Genomic DNA, 25005 nt, shown 5'->3' with positions numbered 1-25005 from the left:
CACTTTGTGGCCCTTTATAGAAAATAGTTGCCTCTCCTGAGCTGTACTCCTTACCTACCCTTCCCCCACTCTGTCCGGGATTATTTTGAAGCAAATCCCAGACAACATATCATTTTTTTTTTTTTTTACATTTTTTTTTTAATCCTCACCTGAGGACATTTTTTGATAATTTGTTCAGATAGAGTGGGAGGGAGAGAGAGAGAGAAACATCGATGTGAAAGGGACACATCGAGTGGTTGCTACCCACATGACCCAACCAGGGCCGGGGACAAACTGCAACCAAGGTACGTGCCCTTAGCAGGAACCGAACCCGGGTCTCTCCAGACCACAGGTCAATGCTCTAACCACTGAGTCAAACTGGCCAGGGCAACATATCATTTTATCCATATTTTGTATGTATTTCTAAAAAAATAAGTTACCTCCTTTAAAATAAACCACTATATTATAAACAGTATTTCCTTGCTGTTACCAGATACCCAGTCATTAGTCAAATTTCTCCAATTATGTTGCAAATTAATCATTGACTTTAACAGGATGCATTGCACACTTGAATTCTGTGTATGTATGTATGTATTTATTTATTTATTTAATCCTCACCCGAGGATATTTTTCCATTTTTTGTACAGATAGAGTGGGAGGGAGAGAGAGGAAGGGAGAGAGAGAGAGAAACATCAACGTGAAAGGGACACATCGAGTGGCTGCCACCCGCACAACCAACCAGGGCCGGGGACAAACTGCAACCAAAGTACGTGCCCTTAGCGGGAACCGAACCCGGGTCTCTCTGGACCGCAGGCCGATGCTCTAACCGTTGAGCCATACTGGCCAGGGCGAATTCTGTGTATTTAAAAGCACATCTGTTTAAAAGCAGCGATAATTCTGGAAGTGTGCTGGTTGCTGCTCTTAACCTCTCTGGTCTGTAAGTTTATAGGCTTTCACCTAGTGAACTTTCGTGTGGAATCTGAATGAAGATAAATAATGGTATCTCTTAAGGATGGCTGAGGTTTTACTCTTCTTTAAGAACTGAGGTGTGATGCTAGACCCAGCTTTCTTATTTTCAGGATAGTTTTCATGTTTTATTGGGAGATGGCTCAGCTCTACACCCCGCACAGCCTATTAGTTCTTCCTGAGTTTTAGGCCCAGACTTTTGAGTCCTTGGTACTTACTTCCGCTATGTAACAGGAAACCCAGAGAGAACAGAATGCTTAAGCTTTCATTGCTAGTTCGTGGGAGAAGTTCCACCCCAGGGAAGTATTACTGTGGTGAGAGCAAACTCAAAATTACAGATGATCTCAGCAGACCTGGTCACCAAGGAACGAGATTGACCCAAAGGATTCACTTTATCACGGTCATCCCATTCTCTTAGACCCATGGGACACTTGTGTGATGACAAGTTATTCTATCCAGGACCTGGTAACTTAAGGATGAATGTGATCATTTCATTTTAGGCAGTGCTCAGACCAGAGGTGAGAAGGGAGAGTGATTGGTCATCACAGGGCATGGGGTTGGGATGCCTTAAAGTAGGAGGTGGATCAAACTAGTCTTGCAGGAAAGGCTGGAGGACTTAAATAAGAAGAGGAAGGTGATCCAGATTGGGGGAACAGTGTGAATGTAAAAGGTGTGGTTAAGGAATGGTGTGGAACAGTTTTGCTGAGTGGAAGGTTTATGTAAAACAAAGATGCTCAAAGTGTGTGGGTTTGGTGGAGATGCCCCCTGGAACCAAAGAGTGTGAAAGAGATTCCTGGGCCTCTTGCCACTGCTCTGTGATAATGATTCTGCATAAGGTTTCATTGGAAATCAAGGGCGAGATTATGCTGCTTAGGAGTTTAAAATTCACCAGTGCAGGGGACTTCTACTTAAACATGGGGATTGAACATGTGTTTATTTCTATTCCTTCCTGAAAACTCACTAAAATGGCAATAAAGGTATAAAAACGGTATAAACCATACGATAAAGGAATGGAAGAGGAGAAACAGCATATGGAAGATGTTAACCAAAGTTTAGTTGCTGATTGATAAATGGCAGAGCTGAGAAAGCTGAAACCCATGCCTATGGTGTGGGGTGTCCACCAGGAAGCCAGCTGATTTGCACCATAGAGCCCTGGAAAGCCTTAGCCATGGGAGACACATGGGAGGGGTGTGTGTGTGTGTGTGTGTGTGTGTGTGTGTGTGTGTGTGTGATGAAACTAGAGATCTGAAGCTCAGGTTTTTTTTTTTGTTTTTTTTTTTATCTTCACCCAAGGACGTTTTTGCATTTATCTTGAGATAGAGCAGGAGGGAAAGAGGGAGGAAGAGAGAGAGAGAAACATCGATGTGAGACAGACACATCGAGTGGTTGCCACCCACACAACCCCAACCAGGTCTGGGGACAAACTGCAACCAAGGTATGTGCCCTTAGCGGGAACCGAATTCAGGCCTCTCTGGTCTGCGGGCCGACGCTCCAACTGCTGAGCCAAACTGGCCAGGGCTGAAGTTCAGTTTTTAAATTTGTGCAGGAAAGAGTTCGATTCCTAAGTTGTCAACTATTACTCCCATCCTTCTGCCACATGTGTGTACACATATATACTCACATGCACATGTGCACACACACATACCTAAATGCAGCCTTGTGACTGCTGCTGGCATGAGAAGCAGAGCAGACTTGCCTGGGGAACACAGCCACTGCTGAAGGCAGGGATGGACCCAGAAAAAGGGGTTAAGCAGGGATGCTGTTCCCAGGCTAAAAATGGGAGAGGTTTTTTTTTTTTTGCTGGGGAAAGCGACCAGTCTAAGGGAAGAGAACTATAGATGGTAATATTTGGGGATCTTCTAGTGAAACAGTGAAGCCACTGGTCAGCCAGCCCTCAACCTGGGTACACAGAGATTCCAGCCAGTGTTCAATGGCTCACTTTTATCTGTCTGTCTGTCTGTCTGTCTATCTATCTATCTATCTATCTATCTATCTATCTATCCATCCATCCATCCACCTACCTAATCTTTTCTTTAATCCTTACCTAAGGATATGTTTTTACTGATTTTTAGAGAGAGAAGAAGGGAGGGAGAAAGAGAGGGAAACATTGATATGAGAGAAGAATATCGATCAGTTTCCTCCCATACATGCCCTGACCTGGGATTGAACATACAACCTAAGTATATGCCTTGACTGGGAATCAAACCTGCAACCTTAAAAACTTTTTTTTAAATTGATTTTTAGAGGGAGAGAGAGAGAAATATCAATGTGAGAGCAGAACATGCCACCCACAATGTAGGGAGCTGGAAAAAAAAAAAACTTAGATATCCTCAAAGATTTTGGAGAAAACATGGCATCTGTGAAACAAAAAATAGAAGACCATAAAACAAACCATGTAGAAAACAAAAAAAGAGGAGCTTTTATAAAGTAATATATATGATAGCAGAAATTATAAGGCTCAGTAGGATTGAAAGATAAAGTTGGAGCTAAGAAAATTAGAAGTTGAGCCTAGGAGTTCCAACATCAGAACAGTAGTTCTAGTAAGAAAGAACAGAGAAATAGAGGATAGGATATTGTCAAAGAAAGAATAAAAGGAAATTGACAGAACTGAAAGATATAGTGTCCAAATTCAAAGGGCCTATCAAATTCTGAGCTCAGAGAATGAAAAAAGACCCATCTCAAGGCACATCCTATTGGAATTTCAGAATGCCTAGAGAACATCTCAAAAGCTTCGAGAGCGAACAAACGGTACCTATCAAGGATCGGGAATCAAGAATGCCATCCTTCTTCTCAGCAGAAACCATGGAGTGTGATCCTCAAAATTCTGGTGAAAAATTATTTCCTGTCTAGAAATCAGGTTTCAACCATTTTTACACTGAAGTGTGTGAGAGTTGGAATAAAGGCATCTTCAGACAGGCAGAATTTCAACAAATTAACTTTGGTGCAACCTCTCTCAGAAGTTACTACATGATTCATTCCACCAGATAAGAGGAAACCAAGAAAGAAGCTATAAGATGCAGAGAACAGGGACTCAATTCAAAGGTCAGAGAAGTTCTTAAGAGGAAGGCGAAGGAAGATGACTTAGGGCCATAATGTAGAGCAGGCCTGGCGGGCATCCGTCCACATTGGATGGAGGGTTTCGGGAGAGATGTAGCTAAGAGTTAAATGGCCCTGAGAGGACACCTTCCCTTGTCAGAATCTGGGCGTGAATTTGTGATGGGTCCTTGAAAACCAAGCAGCATGAAACAAGGCAGTTCTTAATTCCAGAGGGAAAAAGAGTTGTATAAGTAAGGAAATGTATTTATATTATTCTACGAAGTCGTAGCACAAACTCTGAGTGTTGATTTAATGATTTTCTATTTGGGAGGATAAGGCAAGAGAGGATTTTGTGTGTTTTGGGGGTGGAATACATAGCTAATTCCCATCTTTTTGTTGTTGTTAATCGTCACCTGAGGATATTTTTTCCATTGGTTTTTAGATAGAGCCAAGGGAAGGGAAGGAGGGGGAGAGAGAGAGAGAGAGAACACTAATTGATTGCCTCCTGTACGACTCTAACCAGGGCCTGGGATTGAACCTGTAACCCAGGTATGTGCTTTTGATCAGAATTGAACCTGAGACCTTTCTGTCCATTAGCCGACATTCTAGCTGCTGAACCAGACCAACCAGGGCTAATCCTCATCTTTACAGTGGAAAGTCTGTAAGTAATATCTGAATGGCAAAAGTGCAGATATGATGGAATAAGCTTGTTATTTAGAAATTTGGATATAAATAGCAGAAGCGTCGTCAAGAGTTGAAAGTAGTTGCTTCTGGGGAACAGGAATCAGCAATGGGGAGAGGTAGGGCAGGAGATACTATTTTTCTTTGTATTCCTTGTGTTTTAAACTTTAAATATATATATGATTTCTTTTATTAAAAGATAAAATTAAATAAAAATCACAAATTGAAAGGATTTACAATAAAGATGGGAAGGTTCCAGATTATTGTGAGCCTTGGCTACTAACTAAAGTGTTTAACGTGAAGGCAGTGGGGAGTCAGCTGAAGTTGTGAGTGGGAGCATGACATATGGGGTCAGTCTGATATGGTTACCTGATGGCAGTTTATAGGCTGGATTGGAGTGGGGAGGCAGTTCAGGGCTAGTTGGATATAGAAGTGCAAGTCAAGGGCAGAGAGACAGCATAAGAAGCTCTCAGGCTGAGTGGTTTATGGACAGTCAGCAGAAAAGGAGGAGTCAGGGAAGATGGTGTGGTTTAACCCTGGGAGGAGGACTGACCTAAATAAGAATGGGAAAGACTTATTTTCACCAAGTTCCTTTTTCTCAGGGAGAGAGCTGTGGTGTTTAGTTTAATCCAAAGTGACAGCAGGTGTTGAAGGCAGGGCAGTCTAGTGGGTGCAGTCCAGACAGAATTGGGAACTAGCCATGAGGCTGGGAACTGCTTGAGGAGAAGCCATTTCTGGGGAGTCTTTGAGTTTAAAAGAATCAGTAAAGAGGTGGCAACAAAAGTTATCTAGTAATCTAACCCTGAAAATTGAGAAGGATACCAACCTGAAGCATGGTAGTCATTTGAGTAAGGTAAGAATTCAGAGAAGAGGAAGTGAGAAGAAGGTAGTCAGGGAACAAAGACACTCTAACAGTTTGGAATCACACAATACAATCTACATTGGGTTCTCTTTGCAGTGGGATAATCCTATTTTCTTCAGTGATATCTCTACATTTTATTTTATTTTATTTTACTATTACTTTTATATCTCTTACCTTTTAAAACCACTTTCCTTTCTACCTCTCCATACTTAGAATGGAAAATTTCAAGCATACACCAAATTTGAGAGAATAATACAATGAATCCCTTGTAACACTCACCTGGTTCCAATAATTAATAGCATTTTGTTTCATCCAACCTCCCAGGAGAGGGGGCCAATGAATTTTAAAGCAAATCCCAGACATCATATCCTTTGATCCATGAATACATCACATATGTCTCTAACAGATGGGGTGTTTTTGTTTGTTTTGTTTTTTAAATAAGAAAACTACCATTATCTCACCCCCCCCAAATTAACACTATTTCCTTATTTCATTTCATACCCAGTCTGTGTGTCATTTTTCCTAGTTGTCTTAAAAGTGTTTTTATACTTGATTTGTCTGAATCAGATCCAAATTAAAGATGAAAACATTGCTTTTGGTTGATATGTCTCATAAGTCTCTCTTAATCTATAAGTTTCCCCACCCTTTATTTTTTCAGGCTATTTATTTGATGAAGATCCTGGGTATTTGTCTTATAGTTTCTCATATTCTGGTTGTGGCCTTGTGGTGTTGTATGACATGTTTTCTGTCCTTTGTCTTTTCTATAAACTGGTAGTTATATGGAGGCTGGATTAGATTCAAATTCACCTTTATATTTAGCCCAGGCCAGTTTGGCTCAGCAGTTAGAGCATTGGCCTGTGGACCAGAGAGTCCTAGGTTCGGTTTCTGCACGTACCTTGGTTGCAGTTTGTCCCTGGCCCAGTTGGGGTTGTGTGGGTGGTGACCAGTCGATGTATCTCTCTCACATAGATGTTTCTCTCTCTTCCCTCCCCTCACCCTCCCTCTCTATCTGAATACAAAAAAAAAAAGTCCTCAGGTGAGGATAAAAAAATAAAATTGCAGTATAATTTGCTTACAGTAAGATATACAGATCTCAGATGTACAATTTGCTGAGTTTCAACAAATGCATATGCTCATGTAACCCACACCCCATCAAGGCATAAAACATTTCCATCACTTTGTGAGGGTCTCTCTCTTCCTTTCTTTTGATCACCTTGTGTGTGTGCAAATGAAATTAAATCTGTCAAGCATGGCTGAGGTTTTTACCATCTATTCTAGTCCTGCCTTGCCCATGGGCATTTTAGGACCAACTTTGGACAAGTTGTTCCTCTCCAAAGGGAATGTGGAGAGTCCTGCTGCTATTTGCACCAAACTTCCAATCATGCAACGTGTTTTCAGTTGCCAGTAAAAAATGTGGGATCCAATAGGCTTAAGTAATGAAGAGAATTTATTGGCTTATGTAACAAAATTCCAGATGTAGGTGCTGGTTTCAAGTGAAATCTGAACTTGGCTCAGCAATATCACCAAGGGGCCAGACTTTTTCCCATTCTTCTGCTCTGCCATCCACTGGGTCAACTTTATATTGTATTTGGGTCCAAGATGGCAGCCAGTAGCTCCCAGACTGCATGCTTTCTCAGTCATAGCCTGTAAGAAAGAGAAACTATTTTTCCCAGAATTCATAGCAAAATTCTCAGTATTCACTGATTGACCTGCATTTGTCCACTTCTGGTCTAATCAATAGTTCAACTCCCGGGTTGGAAGTAGAGTCCTCCCCAGAACCATATAGACTGCCTGAATGGGAATCAGGAGCTAGTGGCAAGGAGAAATTGGTTGCTAAGGATACAACCACAGATGTCTGCTATAATCGTCTAAGCCCCAGAAGCCTCTGGGAGTGTGGGGCCTGCCTGTGCTTCCCCGGAGCAGCCAAGCTGCTGTGCCAGACCCCGCCCTTCACCTCCCTTGGTCCGTCCTTGTCAGCTATCCTGAGAGTTGGCTAGAATTGGAAGGTCGGGGTGGGGTGGGCACTGTATTCATGCTGAGCTTCATGTTTCCAGCTGGGAGAAACGCACAGACCCCCGAGGCAGGTTTTACTATGTGGATCACAACACGCGGACCACCACCTGGCAGCGCCCCACCGCCGAGTACGTGCGCAACTACGAGCAGTGGCAGTCACAGCGGAATCAGCTCCAGGGCGCCATGCAGCACTTCAACCAAAGATTCCTCTACCAGGTGAGAGGGCAGGATGTACAGCTTGGTGTAGTCTCCATCGACCTGTTTGGTGAGCAGGGAAAAATGTCAGTGCCCTGACCCTGGAGATTTTACTCCTCACCGTGAAATTCCTCAAACTCCAGTGTTTCTTAGTAGCTCACTGCCCAGCCCCTGTGTCTAAGGACTCAGTGTATCTGAAACGGAATTCACCATCTTTCTTCCAACACTGGATTTCTTTTCTGGCCCTCCCGTCCAAGTCCATTTACCCTGACTTGAAACCTGAAGGTCAGCTGTGACTTCTCCTGTACCTCACCGTTTTAAATCAAAGCAACCACCCAAATCCTCTTTCGATTGCTGCTGTGTTTCTTCAGATCTTTGTTATCTGAAAGATACTCAAGGATGGAGGGACCTTTAAGATTCATCTAGACCAGGGGCTGGCAAACTCTGGCTGGTGGGCCAAACTGGTCATGCCTGATTTTGTAAAGTTTTATTGGCATATAAGCACACCCTGTAATTTAGGTATTGACTGTGGCTGCTTTCATGCTATAATAGCAGAGTTAAGTAGTCACAACAGGGACTAGATACCCCATAAAGCCTAACATATTTACTGTCTGACCCTTTACCGAAAAGGTTTATTGACCCCTGGTCTAGATCAACCTCCTGCTGTCTAATTCCTGATTTTCCTCTGCCTCTCCCAAATGAATGGTCAGGGAAGTTCTGAATTGTCCTCTCTGCTGGCATTTTCTCTCTTCCAGTCCATGCTGCCTGTTCCCAACAGGGCAGTCCTCAGATATCACTGTCGTTGCATCACGTTTTTTTAAAAAAAACACCATGGAGGGTTTAACGAGGGAAAGTTGCTCTACATTTGTTACTGTCATTTTTTTTTTTTTTTATCACTGGCTCAAAAACTTGTGTGGTCATTATCTACAGGATAGCATTTAAATATCCTACTCCAGAATTCAGAGTGCTGTAGTCCCAAATTAACTGTCTAGTAGTCTCCCGTCCTGTGAGCCCTCTGAGCCCCCCTTGCTGAGTCTCCATTCCACGAGAGCCTCTAGCTGGTGGCTAGGAGAAGCCCAGCCCCACAGCCTCTTTGGGAAGAAGAAGTGGGATTCCCCAGAGGGAACTCTGCATTTTCTCCAAGCACTTTGAACCTGAAGCTTGAGATCTGTATGGAACCCGCATAGGATCTGGTGGATTGGAGGTTGGAAACTTTCTGAGCCGGTCCACACCACTTAATCACCGTGTTTAATCCATGTTGTTTCTATTTGAAATGAATTTTAACCCCACAATTCACTTCTAAATCAGATACTACCCTAGTTTGGTTCAGAAAATCTTTAATTCCATTTAATTGAGTTCATTATCAGCATTGCCTTTATTTGCAGCTCTTTCTCTGCTCCCCCAAAGCAGGAGCCACACCATCAACCACAAGGCATGGTGGCATCTCCCTGGGCTGGCTTGCCCCCTCTTCTTTCTATGGGAGCTGGTGCTCATCATACCATGAGGACACTGATGAGGACCTCAGTTGGTTTAGTATGGATGAACAGAACGCATGGTGTTTGCACATTAAATTACATACAAGAAGGAGCAATTGAAATGCCCTGGTGGACCCCCAGGTGCAGCACTGCTTATGTCCTTATGCCCGTCCTCCCACTCCACAACCCCTTTCACACGTGCCTGGCATCTGGTTCTGGCACGTTTCAAAATTGGATACAGTTAGGTCATTCTCTCTATTTCAGAAATTGTTCTTGAGCTGGACCCCACAGACCTTACCTGCCATTTTCTTGTGTGGCATGGCTATTAAGCTGGGAAGGTGCGAGCATCTTTGTCCTTTGACTTCGAGACAGGAACACATATTAGGAGTCTCACCTGGTCTGTCTTCCTGCTTACTCAACTTCTCAAAAAAGAATCCATTAAAAGAATCTTTTTTTTTTTTTTTCTCTCTTCTCTACCATGTACCAGGTAAGCTCTATAGGTTGTCCAAGATGTGTAGTGTGAGAGGGAAGATTCTGGAGTTCACGTCTGCTTGGTCTTTGGCACATTCATTGTGCTTCCCTGCCTCTCATTTTAGCAGAGGAAAAACTCTGACTTGGAGGGTCTCCTAGAAATAAAAATTAAGCACTAAAAATACTTTTCTTCCTAAGTACTCTAATATGGTTTTCTCAGCTTGGTTGGGGATTCAGGACTGTTCTGGATGGAGGCGAAGGTTCCCTTTACTCCCTGAAACAAGACTCATATTTTTTGGGTCAGCTTTCAATGTCTCTCTGTTGGTGTCTCTCTCCCCGGATTTGGTTTGCCCCTCTTGTTTGCTATGGTGCCATGTCCTGGTTACAAGTAAGAAGAGTTGCTTTCATGGAGTTATTTTGGGGTTTGGCCTTGGCCCAGGATTTTACTTGGTAGACTTAAGAGCTGATACTATACCAGTGGCTTCCCTGCCTCCTCCTGTGGGGCTGAAAGCAAGACCTGTTCTTTGTTGCCCTGCAGAGAACATATAATACAGTTCAAAATGGAAATCAAGGGAATCCCAGAATGCAGACTCCTGCAGTTCCTTCCTGCTGTCTGCCTCAACGCACACCGTTTTCAGTCTGTGTTATTGTTCCCTTATTTCTGACCTGTTTTCCTCTCCTGACTTCTGGGGCCTTTGTTGCTCATCAGCATTGTGCACATACTTGGGTTCCCCGTGCGCTTTCACATTGGTCTGCTCCTAATAACTGAAGGACGGATCTAGATTCAACAGGGCTGAAGCAGATCATCCAGTGGCTCCTAATGTGAGGACACCAAACTGCATTATCTAGAAAGGGACAGCTTGGCTCTTACTGTGCACAGGGCCCTTGGCTTGAATTCTCAAGCACCTGGGTTTTGTTCTGCACCCACTGGAGGTATCCTTTTCTAAGAAAAGGAGCCTGCCTTCTACACTGTAACCTTTATGCCCTTCCCAGAGCCTTTCTTGCCCTCGGTTGTATTTGTTAGACATTCTTTATTTCTGAGTTTGTATCTTAAAATATTACAGGAACTTAGTGCTTATTCCCTGAAGGACTTGAACTCATGTGAGCTATCTGGCTCATGTCCTGTACCCCAGATCTCCCAACCCAAGGACACTTACCAGGAAAATCATTCAACAGCATTCCTCTCTGTTCCTAGTAATAAAGGAAACTGTCTCGTCTCTTAGAAAGTCACCTGCAGGTTCTAGGATCTTGCTTCTGACTATGATCCCTCCATGCCCCTTTCTCTGTGCTTTTCTGGCTGTATGCCAGGTACCACATGGGCTCTTGGGGAAGTGTGGTAGACTAGAAGGGGCATTTGGTTGGCTCATTAGAAATGTGGGGTTTTGTTTGTTTTTCTGACCATGATGTGCAGCTTTTATTTTTGTTTCTCCTTGGTTTCTGTAAACTTCCTTTTCTTATTTTTCAAGTTGTGCTATGTACATTAGGGAAGAAATATCCAAAATAGTCAAGTGCTTTGCTTTAACTGGCAGAGGTGAAATCGTTATGAGTGTTGGCTTTCAGTGACTCCATTTCATGTGTTCGTGTTTATCAATCTCTGGTCTTTCTCCCATCCTTCTCTGCTTCCTCTTCTTGCTTCTTATAGGTGTTGGGGGTGTGGATCTGATGGGGTGAGAATAGGAGGATGCTGAAGAAATGTAAAAAACACCGCTTTAACAAAAGAGAGCCAACATTGTATGAAGTTAGTGACATTAAAAAGTCAAGGACTGTCCTGGCTTGTTTGGCTTAGCGGTTAGAGCATCGGCCTGTGGACCAGAGAGTCCTGGGTTTGGTTCCCACTGAGGGCACTACCTCGGTTGCAGTTTGTCCCTGTCCCAGTTGGGGTCGTGTGGGTGGCAACCACTTGATGTGTTTTTCTCGCAACGATGTTTCTCTCTCTTCCCCCTCTCTCCCTCCTGCTCTATCTGAAGATAAATGCAAAAATGTTCTCAGGTGAGGATAAAAAAAAAAAAAAAAAAGTTGAGGACTAAGACAAGGACTGATAATTTCTTTTTATTCTCCTCCGGGTGTTGTATACTAGTCAAAGTTCATTTTGATGAATAATAGAAACCCACTTGGTTAAACTTAAGCAGAAAAAGAATTTATCAAATGGGAATTAACAGAACGATGAAGAACCAAGCTCTGGCAGAAAACCAGGGGTAAACAAGGCAAAGGAGTTGTTTGCATAGGACATTGCCCCATCCCTCTTCCATGAAACATCTGATGCTCCAGTGAGCCATGGACTGGACTGCAGCCCTGAGGAGTCTCCAACAGCCTTCATGCCTTCAAGCCAGTCCCTGCAAGTTCAGTATGGGGGCATCTGATTGGCTGTTCTTAACTCATGTGCCTACCCTCTAGATGCCATTGTGTTGGGAAAGGGAATATTTGCTAGCTGAATATTTGTAGTTCAATGCAGGGCACAGAGACTGTCTGTCAGTAAAGCCATTTGGTCTGTTGATTTATCCAGTTAAGCAAAAGATGCCTGTAAGTCCACTGAAACCCAGTTGATATGAGTTGGGAGCTAATTTCCCATCGGAGCCCCTGAATGCTTTGCGGACTATCCACTCTTTCCAAAAAAAAAAAAAAGAAGAAAGAAAGACCAACAAACAATTTTGCACCAAGTGCTTCTTTTAAATTCTTAAAATGACCTTTTCTGTGCAGCTCAGTACTTAACCATGGCCTTGCATTTGGCTTTGTTATCTGAAATGCATGTGTGTTTCACATTAGGTCCTTTCCTTTCATTGACAATTGCTTCTGCACCTACTGTCCCTGTGTCTGCACTACAAGACAAACCTGGAGGGACTTGGGCTTATGAGCCACTGCGCCCTACCCCCAACAAAATGAGCTCCTCTTCAGGAACCGCCAGACAAGCCTGAGTTGTGGAGATGTCGAGCACGTCCTCCACGCTACAGCGATGCTAACGTGCCCTAAGTTGAGGACAGCCTGCTTCCCACACCTTGGTGCAGTTTCATTCTGCTGGGTTGGAGGCCCCTTGCTGAAAGGGGGCTCTGTCCCATCAAGGAACCTATGGTTTCAAGACTTAAACGTCTTTGTTGGAACTCGCTTTGGAAGAGTTGCTCGCGCTGCCACCTTGGAAAGAACGTTTCTCTGTCCTTTCAGCTGGGGATGGAGGGCAGCTGTGAAAGGGGGTTCGTGGGCCGTTGAGTTCCACCAATGTTTTCTCAAGCTGAGACTGAGCTCCATTCATCCTCATGCCTGTGTGTGGCTCTGAAGGGGCCAGCCAGGCAGCTCGAAGTCAGCATTGAGAACTTGATCCCCTAATGTAACGATTAAATTTTAGTAAGTGAAATAAAAATGTTTCAGAAAGAGAAAGAGAGAGAGAGAGAAAGCACAGAACAATACTTGTTTTATGGAACTATGAAGAGTTTCTGACAGCACCCCCTTCCCTGCAGGATATGAGAACTCTCCGTCCACTGCACCCCTGCCCCAGGGACCTTGCAGCAGTTTGGTGGGGGGTGGGGAGCTCTAATATAAACAGCGACCATGAAGTCCTGGAGTCAGCTCCCCCTTCTTTCTCCTGTCTCCCCTTCTCTCTTGCCACCTCGCCCCCAGCCCCACCTCCCCAGACAGGCACACACAAAACAGTGAGCAACTTCAGGTTCAGGCCGGAGGAGAATAAAGGTGCTTTGTGAAGGGAAGCAAAACATTCCTGGGGGAGGTGAGGGGCCTGGGGCATGAATGTGCCCTCAGTCTGGGCCGGTGCTGCACACCCTGCTCCCTCTCCCAGCGCACCCAGGAGGGAGGTGGAGAGTGGAGGGCCCAGCCCCCAGCCAGGAAGCTCTGGGCGTGGGCAGGGCTTGTGGGAATGATTTCATTGGAAAGGCCTGCGATATTTTTTCCCCTCCCGTGTGTGGTTCTTGGAGAAAGTTGGAGGTGGTGGTGATTTCAGTTGCTTTGGCCGCCGGGAGCAGGAGCTGAGCAGAGGCACTGGGCCCGCCAAGCTTGCCAGCAGTCCGGCTCGGGGCCCTTCGGCCATGCCTGGGGCCGGCCCGCTGCCTCCGGGGCCCCGGCTCCCCTACATCTGCAAACCTCTTCCTTCCCCTCGCTCCATCCTGTCCAAAACCTGTCTGGTTCCTCAGTGCGTGGGGTTCTTTTTCAGTTTTTCTTTTTTGAAAAATACTTTTGAGGGGAGCAGAAGCCACCTAAGGCCCTACTATGTTCTCTACAAAGAGCCCAAATGTGGAAATGAGTTGTTGGCATTTTTAATTTTATCTATCAATTTATTTTTAACCAGCGGCTTTTTTTTTTTTTTAACCTGTGTTCTGCTGTGTTTCTTGTGTTTAGTCTTCAAGTGCTTCAACCGACCATGACCCACTGGGCCCCCTCCCTCCTGGCTGGGGTAAGTACTGCGCCTGCTTCTGTGCCCGCGGCCTCCCTCAGCCGGTGCTCCACTGGCTCTGTCCTCGCCCTCAGCCTCCCTTCACTGCTCTGCAGGCAGTGGCGTTCCCCTGCCCTCAGCGTTCCCCTGCCACAGCTGAAGGAGGGTGACCCTTAAAAGAAGTCCCCAAGTGGCTGTGGCACTGTTGAGTTTTGGTCCTGACTTTTAAGGTGCCTACCCAATGGTCCATCCTGCCACTGAGCCGTTCTGACGCTCGCTGATTCCCAGATGCGTGTGTTTCAGTCTGTGGCTGTGTGACTGAATGGAGCCACCTTACCAAACCTTTCTTTGCAGCCGAGATGTTGGAGGACTTCAGCCTAATTTTGGCTAATGGAAGCCACCTCTTTTGGGGATACAGCTGTAAAAAGGGCCAGAGAGAAGCCAGCTGAATGCCAGGTGGCAATTCTGTGAAAGTACATCATTGCTAGTTAATAGCATCACACTGGCTTCTTGTGATTGGCAGCTGCCTCTTACCTAGTCTCAGTCCTTGATGTGATTTGCAATAATAGTTAGATGGACTTCCACGACCTGAGAGAAATTACAGGCTTTATGGCCATTCTGAGGAGGAGTGGTTATACAGAAAGGGTCATGGTGAGACTCAGCGTTTGCCCTCGCTCTTTGAGCTGGGCCAGGGTTTTGTTCAATAGGCAAGAGCTCCTGGGAGCTAAAGAGGACCATTTTGGCAGGACTTGGCGTGTGTCAGGTTTAATGGATTGGTTAGGGCAGCAGGAGACAGTAAATACTGGTTTGGTGGTGTTCACAGATGGTATTAAGTTGGGCAGTACGTGCTCCTCTGGGAGGATGAAGAGCTGACAATGAGAGGATGAGCATCGACCCTCTTGGTACAGACATAACTACTCTCTGGTAGTAATTTTTGAGGTTGCATCAACCCCTTGGACCTGCAGGGCTTCAATTAGTAAATTACCACTGCATTCCAGAGCACTGGTGGGACCTCCTAGTCCTCCCCGTGGGATATATCCGCTCGGGAGGCCTCCACACAATTCTTGTTCTGCTAGGGAATCCCTTATGCCGCCATATGATCCACCTTGCACCCTGAGCTGCTGAAAGGTTATTGCTGTCTCAGAAACTGGCGGCAAGTCAAATGTGAAGGAGTCCAACGTAGGATCCCTGGCTAGATAGGGGAAAACTCAACAGGTTAAACAAGAATCTGTAATGCTGTGTGGCAGCCAGTAGACACTGTGACCTAGAGCTGAGGACTCGGAGTTATACCTTTCTCTGTAGAGTTAAGTAGTTGATTTCTGTACCAGTTTTGCTAAATGATGATCACCAAGGAAGAGCAGCTATGAGGACTTGTAAACAGCTCCCAGAAGCCAAGTGTGAAATATTGAGGTGGGAATAGAGGCCATGGTTCGGGTCAGTGCTGTTTACATATGATGAAGAAACACACAAAACTTTAATGGTATGTAACTGAGAAAAAAGAACACCAGCAAACCTTCCTAATCAAATCCTTTGGGCTCTGTGTTGGCTTCTCCAGGGCTGGTGCAGGCCTCCCCCCCAGGGAGAGTTAAGATGGGACGGAAAGAGCAGCAAAACTAAACAAGAATCCACTTAGCATGTGCCTGCTGTCAAGTCTACTGTGTTCCCCTGCTCTCAGTTCTGTGTCCCTTTCTGCTTGTCCACGAGACCTCATGGTCCTTCCTGGGCATCAGCTCACAGGTCAGGACATCTCAGCTTGAGATCCATGTCTCTTCAGCTGCCCTTACCTTGGGCTCATGACCGAATGTTCCTGAGTCCATGTCTCCCTGAATTAGGGTGAACTAGATGCCCGTAGGACTCTCCCAGCCCCAAACTATCTGTGTGCAGCGAAGCAGTCCTGGTGGACTGCCAGAGGCCCCCGCAGGGAGCAGTGCCAGCAGCAAGGTCAGGCCTCAGACCAACTGGACAGATCCCTCAACCAGGCTGTTGGCGTTGGCCGCGGCCGGGGCAGAGCAGATATGGAGTATCTAGTTCAAAGCAGAAGCCCTGGCTGGGACCAGCCCCTCCCTCCCTGAAATCCCTCTTGGGAAGCCTGTCTTCTGGGAGCATCCCGCAGCTATGCTGAGGTGGTGGTAGCTCTGTAGCAGTTCTGGGCACCTTCTTTTCTTTCTTTCCTTTTGTTTGTGTTTTTAAAATGTTCATCAAGCAATGAATACCAGGTAAGGTAGATAAAGAGCAACATCCTGGGTTGATATTGGTCCGCTGCACCCTGATACTTGAGGGAAGGGGGCTGGACCCCCAATTCTGCTCTTTTTCAGCTTCTGGAACTGATAATTTTTATTTCTTTAATTTTGCCCTGTCATTGTAAGCGAGAGAGGGCCATTAACATCATTTGTTTTCAGGACAGAAACAGATTGGAAGGCTCAGAAACTTCCTGGGAAAGGTGACCTATCTTGGGTTCAGAACCTTGCCCTTAGTTTTGCCTGCCATCCACCTAGACCTGATGGGGTGTCCCTTTTAACTTTTTTCAAGGTCCAGAATCCCCTGCTAGAATTGGGTCTGCCCCTGAAGCCCAGACTCCCTCCCTAGCGGACCCCAGAGCCATCATCAGTCAAGGGCAAGAGAATAAAGATTGTCCAGAGGCGAGAGAGAGAATGTCTGAACTCCCTAAACGCTGCCCTGTCTGGAAGCGTCACTCAGGTGTAAGGACTAGATGGGCATCACAAGTGCCACAGCCCCTCGCATTATGTGCATATGTACATTATAGAGGCTGGGCTGGGATGTGAGCATTTTAGAATAAAACTTTGCCTTTAAGCAGGAGAAAGAAGATAAAGTAGAGGGTATGTAGGTGCTGAGTGCTGATCAGAGAGGTATGAGGGAAAATGCAGCCCCCACAGGCGCCTGGGTCCCTATCATGTGGGCAGAGTGGTTGCAGGACCAGAGACCAGCTGTCATAGACTTGGTGGGGGTGGGACCATGCTTGGGGGGAGACCGAGGGGAGACTGGCCATGCCTCCACTTTGCACACACAGCTGGATACAATTACACCTCTGGTTTCAGCTGGGCTGCTCCCCCTCCATGTTGCCACACTGCCCCCTCCCTCCAAAAAACCAACCAACCAAAGACAGTGCTTGCTCCTGAGTTGGAAATGTGTCTGTCTTTCCCCCACCCCCCAATAGGGAAAGATTCTCTTTGTCCTTTTCTGCCAGTGACAGATGTGTGTGAGCCAGGCTTTCACTGGTTAAACTTCTCTAACAGAATGGGAACTGCGGCAGAAAGTCAGACCCAGCACCTGGAAAGGGGCACCCAGAGGGGAGAGAACATACTCAAGATGTCTCAATCTGATTGTCCTCTCTTCTTTCTTCTCCCTGGCAGAGAAAAGACAGGACAATGGACGGGTGTATTACGTGAACCATAACACACGCACTACCCAGTGGGAGGACCCTCGAACCCAGGGGTAAGGACTCCGGCTGGGAGGGGCTGAGCCCTGTGCAGCTCTAGCATTGGCTGAGTGGCTGTGGACGGCGTTTGTCCTCTACAGCCAATGTCCTGGGACCTTCAGCCACCCACAGTACCCACCTAATGAGAGCTTAAAAGTAACTCCTTAAATTGACCTTCCTGGTAGGCAGACAGTGGCCTGAAGGGTCTCTGTGCTGATTGAGCAAGTTGCCGATAATGTGATTTCACCCGTTACTCCCCCACTCCCAGAAGCTAGCCTGGGGCTGGGCCAGTTGGTGCCTCAGGATTGCTGGTGGCGACTCAGGCCACAGCCACCTAGGGCTGGTTCTCTGGCCTTGGGAAAATAATGACCTCTCTCTTCTGCAGAACTGTCCTCACGACTTGGGTAGTACCAGGTACATTTCTTCAGGGCCCACGCTCAAAGGCTTTGCAGACCTTGGGTGAAAGCAGAGAGAAAGGAGCACTTTGGGGACCCCGGCCTCCTAAGCATTGAGGCCTAGAAGGTGAAGCCTGCCCTTAACCCACCTCTTCTCCTGTTTCCAGAATGATCCAGGAACCAGCTCTGCCCCCAGGGTGGGAGATGAAGTACACCAATGAGGGGGTGCGCTACTTCGTCGACCACAATACTCGCACCACCACCTTTAAGGATCCTCGCCCAGGGTTTGAGTCAGGGTAAGGACTTTCCACAGGCGACAGCCGTGTGTGTTAAGCACAGGCCTTTTATCCTTGTTCATCTGCTCTTACTGCCCTCTAGCGGCCAATTTCCATGTCACATTAGCAGGGTTGGAGGGCAAAAGTGTCGCCCTATTTATTCAAAGTAACACCAGTGGTGTCTGTCTCTCTGTCTTGTTCTCTCTCTCTCTGGCTATCTTTCGTTATTTTTCCCCCTCAAATCTGCCACAGATTTTAATGGCAGTCACTTCTTTTCTTTTATGCCTTACCTTGCTCGTCTTTAACAGCACCCGCTTTTCTTAGGGCTAACAAGATACCTTGCTAATTTTTGAGAAATCACACAGATTCCTGAATTTCTTTGCTCTTCTTAGAACAAAGCAAGGTTCTCCTGGTGCCTACGACCGAAGTTTTCGGTGGAAGTATCACCAGTTCCGTTTCCTCTGCCATGTGAGTTCTGATACTGGGCCCTCCCCTTGAGGTTGGAGTTATGGAGTTATTTCAGCACAGTTCCCAGCCCAGCAGCAGTCTGGCCAGGTTGGGGTAGGTCACTTGTCTCACCCCAAGCAGTTGTTCAACATTGTCTCCAGGAAGCCAGCTCCCATTTCTAGGGACCAGGCTCTCCTCTCCTGGCCCAGGGAGATAGAGAAACCTGTTCTTGCTGACAGTAGACCAGACTGAATAATTGCCTCCTGAGGCCTGATTCAAGTTTGTTTTTTTTTTCTTTTCAGTCAAATGCCCTCCCCAGCCACGTGAAGATCAGCGTTTCCAGGCAGACACTTTTTGAGGATTCTTTCCAACAGGTTAGAATATAATTGTGGTGTCTAAGACAAGAGGCAGGCTGAAGGTCCCCTCCCGCCTCCCCATCTCCCATCGCATGGCCTGTTCAACCCACATGGTAATTTCCAAGGCCTGGGCCTTGGTGAACAGTGTCTGTCCCCTGCCCCCTGCCCCCAGCCTGCCGTGGAAGGGAGAGTGGCAGGCTGGCCACGGTGCTCTATCTCCCCAGATCATGAACATGAAACCCTACGACCTGCGCCGCCGGCTCTACATCATCATGCGTGGCGAGGAGGGCCTAGACTATGGGGGAATTGCCAGGTGAGCTCGGTGCTCCGGGAAGGCTGCTCTGCACCCCACTCCCCAGGCTACTGGGCCCGTAGCCAGAAAGTTGCCTTTTTGCTCAGGTTGATTGCCAGCGCTCTTAGGCTTCTTCAGGAGTGGGCACGGGTTTGGCCAGTTCGAATGGTGCTGGAGCTGGGTCCCAGGGTCCCCTGCTGGCTGGGCACTACCCTTTAGCTACTGGGTCATGGGGAGGCTGGGGGCTTCAGGGAAGGGCTCAGGACAGTGGCTCTTTCACTAACCAATATGTCATTATTTCTGTACTGGAACAACCAGCCCGCTGCACACATGGGTGGCAGCTAAATATCAGTGCCTGTGGTTGTCCATTAAAATCACCCCTGGGTTTCTCCTGCTCTTAAGGCAGATGGGGCAGGTTAAGTGGGGCAGCTTGGTGTGTACCTGACATGTATAAGCTGTGTCACAATCCAAAGGGCCTTGATCAGTATCCAGCTGCATGTCATGTGTACAGGGTCAATAAAATTCAAATAGCTGATACAATCCTAAAATGAGCCCAAAGCATCGTCTTGCCTGCACCATAGTCCACCTGCAAAAGCTAACAGACTCTCTGGCAAAACGCTGCCTTGGACAATGGGCTGAAGGGCCCTGGGCAGAAAGAAGGAGTACCTTAGCCTGTGATCCACTCAGTTCACTCACCTCTCACGGAGTGGGGACATCTTGCTTGGTGTTGGGTTAACTTGCTGCTGGTCCTCTGTTCATTGGTGGCTTTGCCCTCTGTGTTGGCCCCGGTGGATCGATTGCTCTTTTTCCCATGGTGATCGTGGTGACCTCCTCTCCAGGCTCTGCTTGGTGGGCTTCTGGTGTGGCTCCCGCCCTGTGTCTGTCTGTCTCTCTGTGTCCTGCCAGTGGTTTTACCCTATGGTAGGTTACGTCATGCTGTTCTACCACAGGGTAGAACCACGGACAGGATACCGGGGCACCCTCTGCATCGAAGGACTCCTCGTCTGCCTGGCCACAAACAGCCCAGCAGCCAGGGACTGGCCCCCTTGGGGTGTTCCCCTGCTGGTTTAGCTGAAGCCCAAAAGGATTGAATTCTGGTTTGAGGCTTGTACCTAGGGATGCTAAGGTGTGGGCGTTGGTTCAGATGAATATATGGAAGTACGAGAAAGGTCTGCTAATGTGGGGTCTGGGATGAAGGGAGGGCAGAGTGCAAGGGAAGTCAGATAGCTACAGTGGGAGTGAGGTTTCTAATCTAAGACAACACGGATTACAGAGTTCATGCGGCAGGAGTTAGGAATGCATTGTCATGTATTCATAGTACGCTGCCTGCTCAGGTAGGGTGGAAACAGGGAGGCTGCTATTCACACAGCACCTTTGCAGAATTTAGAAAAAGATGCCCTTTCTCAAGACACTTCCATGTTGGGAAATGGTCGCACTGTTCTGGCTTTATCAGGAAAAAAACAGCTTGGTTGCTAGTTGCAGGAAAATTATTGCAATAAATGTGCAAATCTATGATATTTTACCATAGTACCCTTGTGTAGTACACAGCCTACACAACTGTGCATGATGGCCCAGGGTACAAGGAACCCCACTGCCATTAAGATGCTCCGGAGATCAGATGTAAAGTCCTGGAACGCACCACCTGGGAGCCGACACGCACGCATGCATGCACGCATGCATGTTTTCCTTCCTGGGCATCATCCTTGCTCGCCCTGGGTCTCACCCCCACCCCTGTTCACTACAGGAGTTACCCACTGTTACTACAGGGCAGCCCAGGTGATGACCCCAGTGGGCTCGACTCCCCAGGACACGTGTCTCCAGAGTAGCTGAAACGACCGCAGAGGAGAGTCGCACCTCCGGTGCGGGTGTGCAGGGAAGGGTCGGCTAGTTCTGTTTTTCTCTCTTCTCTCACAGAGAGTGGTTTTTCCTCCTGTCCCACGAGGTGCTCAACCCCATGTATTGTTTATTTGAATATGCTGGGAAGAACAATTACTGCCTACAGATCAATCCTGCCTCCTCCATCAACCCCGACCACCTGACCTACTTCCGCTTCATTGGCAGATTCATTGCCATGGTAAGAGTCATTGCGTGAGACCTCCAGGGAGGGTGGCATCCGAGGTGCCAGACCCAACACACCAACGGCAGCCTCGCCCTCATCCTCATCCTCACAGAACTCCTCACTAAACATGCAGAGAGCTAGAGCGAGTTCTGGAGCTGGTTCAGAGTTCTCTTAGTGCCCACCCTGGGGTGTCAAAGGTTTTCTATATGTTGATCTTGGAGGACTCGTCAAGCAAAAGCCCAGAGTCCCTGGGTCACGGGCTTCACTGAACACAAGTGCTCTGTTGAGGGTGTTGGGGTGACAGGCTAAGCACTACCATAACTGCCCACCTGCTGCCCATCCTGGGGATGCCACTGTCTCTCACGAGCCCAGGGTGGGGGTCATTTGGGAGTGTCCTTCGGGGACAATTTGACCTCTCTCTGCCAGGGGATGTGAAGCCTGCACTAGCTTAGACCAGAACCCTTGTAGGGAAGGGGGTTTCATGCATTATCTGTATTTATCTAGAAATAGGAACAATGTGAACGGTGGGGAGGGCGGGGGGGGGTGGGGAGTCATGTCACATGCATCCTGTCGAGTGTCTCTTGAGTTTAGAGGACCAGGATGAGGACGGGGAGTCATGGAGCCACAGTCCCACTGCCATATTTGGTAGTTTGAGATGTTTCACTGCCAATTTTCCTTTGCTTTGCCCTGTTCCCCTCTCAGGAGGACCCGAGAGCCATGACTAACTATGTCCCTTCCCCTGGTCTGGAAGTTTTTGGCCAAGGTATTGGGCTCAGGAAGTGGGCACATTTTTCCCAGGTCTAGAGACTTGCGTGGTCCAGCAGCCACCAGGCCAGGCCAGTAGAACCCCAGACTATTACTCACCACTGGCCCGCCAGCTCCCCGTCAGCGGCGTCTGCGTTATTTTTGGCTGCTTGTGCTGCTGCTCCGAGCGTCAGTGAGTCAGGGCTGCACCTGGCGCCGTGCGGACCAGACTTCTCTGTGCCTGTGCGCACATCCTTGCGAGAGCAGGGAGCCAGCAGGCAGGTGTGCCGGGCAGGCAGTGGGCCCGGAGGTGAGTCCTGACCAGGCCGGCTCTGCTCGGCCCCTGTGGTCTATAGGCAAGATAAGAGTCTCGAGGTCCTAGTCAGGACAAAGAGTGCTGCTTATTTCCCAGACCCTCCCCTTGGGCCCCTGGAGTAGCTGGATACTGAGGTGCTCTGAGGGACGGAGGGCTGCTGACAGTAACCAGGCTTTGGTTCAGAGCATCCTGGAGCCTGCCTCCAAAACACCAGACCTCTTAGCTGTGTCCATTCCTTCCACAGGCTCTATACCATGGGAAGTTCATTGACACAGGCTTCACCCTCCCTTTCTACAAGCGGATGCTCAATAAGAGACCAACCCTCAAAGACCTGGAATCCATCGACCCTGAATTCTACAACTCTATCATCTGGATCAAGTGAGTTGCCTTGCTTGCCCCACATTGGGAGGAGAGGGATCTCTGGTTGGAGATTAGGTGCCCACGGCCTTTATTTTCTCTGCTGTAGTGGCCCCTGAGCTGTATAAGTGCTTGTGGAGATGCACAGCTTCTAGGTCCCTCACAGGCGGCTCTGGAATTCTCTCCTGGCAGCAGGGAGGGGGCCTGTGCCGCGGTTCTGGGTTCTAGGCCACCTGTGAGTCCTCGTGTCCCATGGACACTGACAGTGAATGACAGAGCAGGATGGAGGGACGATCCTTCTAAGACAGACACCTTCCCTCTGTGCTCTCGTGCCCCCAGAGAGAACAACCTAGAAGAGTGTGGCCTTGAGCTGTACTTCATCCAGGACATGGAGATTTTGGGCAAGGTGACAACCCACGAGCTGAAGGAAGGTGGTGAGAGCATCCGCGTGACAGAGGAGAACAAGGAGGAGTACATCATGTGAGTCTCAAGTGCTGGGAGGCGGGTGGGGGCGCAGGAGGAGCAGACACACACCCGGCTGCAGAGGAAGGGTTTCCCGCTCTTGTTTCTGGGTGCCCTCTTCAGCCAGGCCCCACTAGGTCACCGGGGATCGCAAAAACCTCCCATTATGCATGGGCTTTATTTTTATTTTTTGTTAATCCTCACCCCAGGATGTTTTTCCATTGATTTTTAGATAGAGTGGAAGGGAAGGAGAGAGAGAGAGAGAGGTGTCCTCCCACATGACCCCGACCAGGGCCGGGGATCAAACCTGCAACCCAGGTATGTGCCCTTGATGGGGAATTGAACCCTAGACCCTTCCATCCTCGGGCCGATGCTTTAACTGCTGAGCCACACTGGCCGGGCTTGCATGGCCTTTAGAGGGCTGCCCGTGGCTGGCTGCGCTGACCAGAGCAGGGGGAGCCAGAGCCCAAAGCCTGTTACAGCTCCTCTTTGCTCTCTTTTTTCCCACGTGGTGGACTTCAAGATTGCAGGGCTGACTTTCTGTGAAGAGTCTCGAAACTTAGACATCTTTCTCCTAACCAAAAGGATTCTGTGTCCTTTGTGCTTAAATCCACTAACTCACATGCGTGCATGCATTCACCTGTGCACATTCTTCAGGTCTCTGGTTTTAGCTGTTAATATCCATGTGTCTGAGGCTCAGTCAGCAACAGTAGGAGAGGTGGCGGTGATTTCAGACTCATGAATCTCCGAGTTGCTTTGAGGTTTAAGAGGTTCTGCTCTGGCTGCTGCCAGAAGTCGAGTCTCAGCAGATTCCTCTCGGGCTCCACTGACAACTGGTCCTTGGTTTTAGGCTGCTGACTGACTGGCGTTTCACCCGGGGTGTGGAAGAGCAGACCAAAGCCTTCCTGGACGGCTTCAACGAGGTGGCCCCCCTGGAGTGGTTGCGCTACTTTGATGAGAAAGAGCTGGAGGTGAGAGCTGAGGTGGTTGGGTCCCTGAGCCCCTGCCTCTGGGGCGATCCTGCCCTTTGATAGCCTCACTGTACCCACAGAAACTCCCAGTAAAACCCCACACTCCCCAGGGCTGTGGCAGCAGCTGAATAACTTTGATTTGGGTCCTCACACCCACCCCTCCCTGGGTCCATGTTCAAGATCTGTGTTATCCATGTGATTAAAACTGCCCGCAGAAATGGCTGGCAGTGTCTGGGGTGGGCCCATCTGCTGGTGAGGGGGCGAGGCGCTGGTGGGGGCAGCAGCGCGCAGCTGACACCCTTCCCCTGCAGCTGATGCTGTGCGGCATGCAGGAGATAGACATGAACGACTGGCAGAAGAACACCATCTACCGGCACTACACCAAGAACAGCAAGCAGATCCAGTGGTTCTGGCAGGTGGGTCCTGCCAGGGCAGGGCAGGGTCTCGCTGGGGCTGTTACTGCAGCACCAAAGGAAATGAGACCTGCTCAGGCCTCAAGCCCAAGGGCCCTTATTGTGTTATCACCTACTCATCTCTGACACTCCCCTTTCCTCCCCCCACCACTTACAAAGGAGAGGAGAAGCCCAGTCTTGGGACACGTGGAGTGTGGCAGCTGGGCCGTGGCCAGTGCATTTGACTGGAGTGTTGGTAGTCAGCTGAGGTTCTCTGTAAACACTGGTGTGCGGTAGGGGAGCCCGCACAGGGAGGAAGGAGCCTATAGGTCACGTGGTTTCCTCCCAGCCAGGTAGGGCAGGGAGGCGAACACTGGATGCAGAGAAACAGAGTGAGCTTGTCTTCCTGTATAGACTGTGTAGGTCTTGTCACTGTGAAGTGTAGCAAAC

At 48.1% G+C, this 25005-nt stretch overlaps 1 protein-coding gene across 3 annotated transcripts in view; it reads left to right on the top strand.

Moving 5' to 3' along the window:
- WWP2 (WW domain containing E3 ubiquitin protein ligase 2) overlaps nt 1-25005 on the top strand; it is a 176505-nt gene that overhangs the window by 147676 nt on the left and 3824 nt on the right. For all 3 annotated transcript variants that reach the window (XM_036275726.1, XM_036275724.1, XM_036275725.1), the window contains 12 exons: nt 7579-7753; nt 14020-14074; nt 17425-17506; nt 18052-18180; nt 18552-18627; nt 18909-18980; nt 19187-19275; nt 21169-21328; nt 22618-22751; nt 23070-23210; nt 24043-24163; nt 24475-24579. In XM_036275726.1, coding sequence (XP_036131619.1) covers nt 7579-7753; nt 14020-14074; nt 17425-17506; nt 18052-18180; nt 18552-18627; nt 18909-18980; nt 19187-19275; nt 21169-21328; nt 22618-22751; nt 23070-23210; nt 24043-24163; nt 24475-24579 — 1339 coding nt within the window. The remainder of the gene's footprint in view (nt 1-7578; nt 7754-14019; nt 14075-17424; nt 17507-18051; nt 18181-18551; nt 18628-18908; nt 18981-19186; nt 19276-21168; nt 21329-22617; nt 22752-23069; nt 23211-24042; nt 24164-24474; nt 24580-25005) is intronic.

The sequence above is a fragment of the Molossus molossus genome, unplaced genomic scaffold (genome assembly GCF_014108415.1).
Source record: "Molossus molossus isolate mMolMol1 unplaced genomic scaffold, mMolMol1.p scaffold_m16_p_21, whole genome shotgun sequence".
Lineage (NCBI taxonomy): Eukaryota > Metazoa > Chordata > Mammalia > Chiroptera > Molossidae > Molossus > Molossus molossus.
Note: the sequence above shows the minus strand (reverse complement) of the source record. Positions and strands in the feature narration are given on the sequence as shown.